General features: G+C 57.6%; 1 protein-coding gene across 1 annotated transcript; it reads right to left on the bottom strand.

The window, feature by feature from the left end:
- Positions 1 to 2,502: 2,502 nt before the first annotated feature.
- Positions 2,503 to 4,798, bottom strand: APOC2 (apolipoprotein C2). The gene is made up of 4 exons (XM_001502376.5): positions 4,686 to 4,798; positions 3,883 to 3,958; positions 3,557 to 3,716; positions 2,503 to 2,748 (listed from the first exon to the last, which is right to left on the bottom strand). The coding sequence occupies exons 2-4, from the start codon at positions 3,935 to 3,937 to the stop codon at positions 2,658 to 2,660; spliced, it is 306 nt and encodes a 101-aa protein (XP_001502426.1). The 5' UTR covers positions 3,938 to 3,958; positions 4,686 to 4,798; the 3' UTR covers positions 2,503 to 2,657.
- Between the last annotated feature and the right edge of the window lie 109 nt (positions 4,799 to 4,907).

The following is a 4,907-nucleotide window of genomic DNA, read 5'->3' as shown; positions in this document are numbered from 1 at the left end:
AGGCTGCGCAGGACGCCGCCTTCCAGTTCTCCTAGTTCCCTGGACTCCGCCAGCCCATCCCTGCCCACTTTGTGTCGTCACCGTCAGGGCTGGGTGTGGCGTGTCCTGCCCTGGCGGTCATGGTCACTGCTGTGTCTCCAGCACTGCCCCAGGGGATGATTGCTGAGTGAAAAGATGAAACTCTTGAGTGCAGAAGGGGAGTGACTTCCCTTTGACGACCGACACAAGGGCAAGAAGAAAGCTTAGAAAACTTCTCGCCCAGTCCCCTTCTCTTGCGGATAATAACGATAATGATAACGATTCTGTGAAATCGTAGGCCCAGTTTTCACGTCTAGGGATGAAATGAACATACTCATTAAGTCCTCCAGACAGGGGTCAGATTGAGATTTTGTGGGCCTCTTTTTAAAAAGTACAAAGTTATAGGTATACATTTAAATAGAGGACCACGTAAAGCCCAGGCAGTTGAGGGGCTTGGAAGCTTAATCTCCAGCTTCACTATAACCCTCTCTCTGCTCTCAGTTCTGGCTACAAAATGCCCCCGTCTGTCCTCCCTCTCTCATATACAGCAGAGTCCCCATCTGTTGGAGCATGAGAGGCTCTTAGCTAGACTGTGATCTTAGACGAGGTTCTTGCACAGCCCTCCCCCGTGCCTGTGGATTGACCGAGTAAATTCTTCCATTCCTGCTCACTGGTGAATGAATCACAGACGGATCCACTCTGCTCTCCACTAGGGGCCGCCCCACACCGACCAGAGGCTGTGATTTCAGATTCTACGGGAGAAGGGGGCTGGGGACCTGAACTTCTAGGTCCTGAGGAGGACTTGGGGGTCTAGACTCCTGAGTTGGAAGGAAGAGAAGTGCGGGATCCCAGACTGCTGAGTTCCGGGGGAGGAGTCGTCTGGGTCCTGGACTCCGGGGTGTCAAGGGGAGTGGGCCTGGGGTGGGAGCCTGAGAAAGGAGGGAGGAGTCTGGGAAGGGCCCCCGGATTGGTTGGAAGCAGAACTGGCCTGGGCAGTGGTTTGCTTTGGCTTGAGTCTGTGGGAAACAAGGGGACAGAGCAGGGCTTGTTCCTCCAGGGTGCCCCCCTCTCCAGCACCCCCCTGGGTTTGGCAGCCATAGCTCTTCCCAGGCCCTGGGGACTGGGGAGCATTTCCCACAACCCCTCCGCAAGGCCCTGTTTTCTGCTAGAGTCACAGCTGCCCAGCCTCAGGACCTGGGAAAACTGCCCCAAGAGTGCTGAAAGCCTGGCTGGAGGTTAATGCCGAGCAGATTAGGAGAAATAGGAGCGCTGAGTCCGCAGAGGCCAGCAGCCCTACTCCCGGGCCTTGGGGGCCCAGGACCACCCTCTGCTCCCTCAGGATCCAGGAGTCCAGGCCCCAGCCCCTCTACCCATGGGCTCAGCCCTGTCCTCTCTCAGGCCACAGAGCCTCTGCTCTTGTTTGCACTCTCTGTGCTTTTTGTCTGCAGTTCCCCACTGCCGAGACACCCTCGTCCAACCGCTAACCACCCCACCTGGACCTGGGGCCCAGGGGAGTGTCCCCCCTCCCCTCCCCCCACTCTCCAGGCCCTCACACACTGCATTGTGATGTATCGCCCTGTGACCAGCCAAGCCAGGTCCTCTAGGAGGCCCGCCCTGTGCGGGAACTCACTCCCGCTCCGAGCTGGCCGCACCCAGGCCTCCATCTCCTCCCTTCCTCTCCTCTTCATTGCCTCCGTTGCTGTCTGAGGGTACCTTCTCCATTGGTCCTCTGGCTCATCCTCTGTCTCCTCTCCCCACCCCCCAGCCTCTCTGTTTGTGGCCTCAGGATGGAGCATAGCTTCTGGCCCTGAGTAGGAGCTCAGGAAATGTTTCTGTTGCTAATCAGAAGAGAGCAGGTCACAAAACATACCATCAAGCTGTAAGCACTAAAATCATATGGAATTGGGCCAGGACCCCGTCAATAGCTTTGTGAGGGGCCACATGAAGGCAGGAGTGTCTGTCTTTTCTCTGCTGTGTCCCCAGGGCCTGGGAGGGTCTTAGTAAATACACACGGGATAGATATATAGGAATTTTCACGGAGCACGGCTTTGGCAGGTCTGTCCTCTTGGGTCCCAGCCAACCTGGGCACCGACTTCCTACACTCGGCAATGACTCGTGGGCACAGTCTCCCCTCTGTCACAGGACCGCTGGACACCTCACAGTGATGGCACATTTAAAGTGTCAGCCCAGGGCCTGGACACTGCCACAGGTCCCTGCAGGCTAGCTGTGGTTTGTCATTTTGCGGGTGAGAAAGGTGGACCTTAGTGAAGGGTGGTCTCTAATTATTGTTAGGATGAGTCATCGTGATTATTACTATATTAGGTATAATATGTACAGATATATAAATATAATATATTATTCACCTCTCTGTTCCTACTGACCAGGTTAGGGCTGCGTACATAGAGTGGCTGCTCAGTAAATGCTGACTGGACTGAACCAGCCCCTCTATCTTGACCCCTGAGGTCTCAGAAAAGCAACCACACGGAAGAGAACAAATGGCGTTTTTTATTGAGAGAAGTCAGGCTACAATTGGGAGCAGCATGCCTGGAGCTGCTAGGAAGTGGGGGGGGGGGGTGCCGTGGAGACAAGGGGTGGCTAGGGTCTGCACTCGCCGCTCCCCCACAATGGGGGCCCGGCTGTTACGAATCTCCCTTCAGCAGGGAAAGGAACTGGTCAGTTAGAATCTCTGCGTAAGTGCTCACAGCCGCTGTGCTTTTGCTGTACATGTCCCTGGGGAGAAAGGACAGAGGAACTGAGAAGGAGGGGTCAGGGCCCTGGACTCCTGGGTCTGAGGGAGGAGGGGCTGGGGGCCTGGACCCCTGGGCCTGAGGGAGGAGGGGCTGGGGGATAGATCCCTGGGTCTGAGGGAGGAGGGACTGGGGGCCTGGACCCCTGGGTCTGAGGGAGGAGGGGCTGGGGGATAGACCCTTGGGTCTGAGGGAAGAGGGGCTGGGGGCCTGGACTCCTGGATCTAAGGGAGGAGGGGGCTGGGGGCCCGGACTCCTGGGTCTGAGGGAGGAGGGGCTGGGGGATAGACTCCTGGGTCTGAGAGAGGAGGGGGCTGGGACCTGTATTCCTGGGTCTGAGGGAGGAGGGGCTGGGGGCCAGACTCCTGATCTGAGGGAGGAGGGGCTGGGGATGGACCCCTGGGTCTGAGGGAGGAGGGGCTGGGGGCCGGACTCCTGGATCTGAGGGAGGAGGGGCTGGGGATGGACCCCTGGGTCTGAGGGAGGAGGGGCTGGGACCTGTATTCCTGGGTCTGAGGGAGGAGGCTGAGGGCCCAGAATCATGTGACCTGAGGGAAGAGGTGACAGGATCCCAAACTCCTGGATCCCTGGGTCGGCCAGGGCTGGGATCTCAGAATCCCAGGTCTGATGGAGTTGGGGGGGCTCGGGGCTGATACCTGGTCCTTGAGAAAGTATACATTTGAACCTGGACTCCTGAGTCTGAGGGAGGAGGGGCCAGGGGCTGGAACTCCTGGGTCCTGGATGCTGTAGGAGGCGGGGGCCAGACCCCTGGTTCCTGGGTGCGGTGGTACCTGATTTTCTCATCCACGGTTGTCAGGGATGTCTTCTTGTACAGGTCCTGGGCGGCTGTTTTGGCTGAATCCCAGTAACTAAGGAGTGATTCCTGCACCTTGGTGAGCAGGGGGGTGCTGGCCGCCTCATCTTCCTGGGGCTCATGGGTCCCCTGGACCTCTGCCGGGGGAGAGGGCATTAGGGGAGGGATGGGCCTGTCCGGGGGAGAACGAGGCAGGGGAGGCAAGGAGGGGCCAGGGGTAGGGCCTGGCGAGAACTGGGCTGGGAAGATGCTTGGGGCTTATCCCCCCTCACAGAGACCCTCTCCCCTGCTGACCCCACTCACCGAATGCTAATGCCAGGAGAACAAGAAACAGAGCCAGGAGGTATCGGGTGCCCATGGTGTCGGGAGAGCTGAAACACTGAGGAGGGTGTGGGACAAGCCACTGGAGGCATCTATTCCTGGGTGGAGGGCTGGGCTCCCCTCTTCTCCCTGCCCGCCTGAGTCAAGTTCCTCGTGGACTGGCTTGGGTCTCACTGCCTAACATTCTGTGATTCTGCCCTTGATTTAATTCTAACATCCATTGATTCACTCTAGGAGCATTTCTTGAGTACCTAGTGTATGCCAAACACAGATCTGGGCCCAGCCGTGAACACAGCAATGGCCCCCCCCCGACAAAGCTGACATGAGAGAGAAATATGATGAACAAATATTAAAGGAATAAAATATAAGGCATGTTGCACGGCAATAGGTCCTCCGAAGGGGAAAGCCTGAGCAGAGGGTGGCATTTACGCTAGACCCAGTTGGTGCGGAGACAAACCATACACTCAAGAACCCCCACTAACCGGGTCCTGTTCTACCACATTCACTCATCTCCTCCGTCCTCCACTGAGCCCTCTGGGGGAGGCACTCTCTGTGACTACAGTGCTCAGCCCCCCATAGGATCATCCACATTTTGTAGATGAGGAATTGGCAACTCCAACAGGTTGAGATCCGACCCAGGAGGGATCAGCAGTGGCAAACACTCTCGATTCTAACGGCTGCGATGCCAACCCGGGAATCTGACATCGGGCCTCTCGCAATTTCTAACAATCTTTGCTCACCCGCCTACTCACCACCCCCCTCCCCGATTTCAGCCCCTGTCTTACCGGACTCTAGCAGACTGTCCTTCCCAGCTCTGAGCGAGAAACGCTTTATAGCTCTCCAGAGCCACCCTCCTCCATAGCCGCCACCCCCTCCTCAACGCCTAGGCCAAAGTCCTGGCCAACAGAACCGCTGAGGGGGTGGGGCGGGGGCAGAGAGGGCAGTGACGTCCCCAAGGTCAAGCCACAGGCAGCCCCCACTCTGAAAATTCACCCCTGAGAGAGTCA

This window comes from Equus caballus, chromosome 10 (genome assembly GCF_041296265.1).
Source record: "Equus caballus isolate H_3958 breed thoroughbred chromosome 10, TB-T2T, whole genome shotgun sequence".
NCBI classification, from domain to species: Eukaryota; Metazoa; Chordata; class Mammalia; order Perissodactyla; family Equidae; genus Equus; species Equus caballus.
Note: the sequence above shows the minus strand (reverse complement) of the source record. Positions and strands in the feature narration are given on the sequence as shown.

Excerpts from the sequence above, each read along its gene's own strand:
- APOC2 (XM_001502376.5), bottom strand. The coding sequence starts at position 3,937 with ATGGGCACCCGATACCTCCTGGCTCTGTTTCTTGTTCTCCTGGCATTA. Across the intron at positions 3,717-3,882 it reads TCTCCTGGCATTAGCATTCG|AGGTCCAGGGGACCCATGAG; the intron begins GTGAGTGGGGTC and ends CTCCCCCGGCAG. Across the intron at positions 2,749-3,556 it reads ACCGTGGATGAGAAAATCAG|GGACATGTACAGCAAAAGCA; the intron begins GTACCACCGCAC and ends CTTTCTCCCCAG.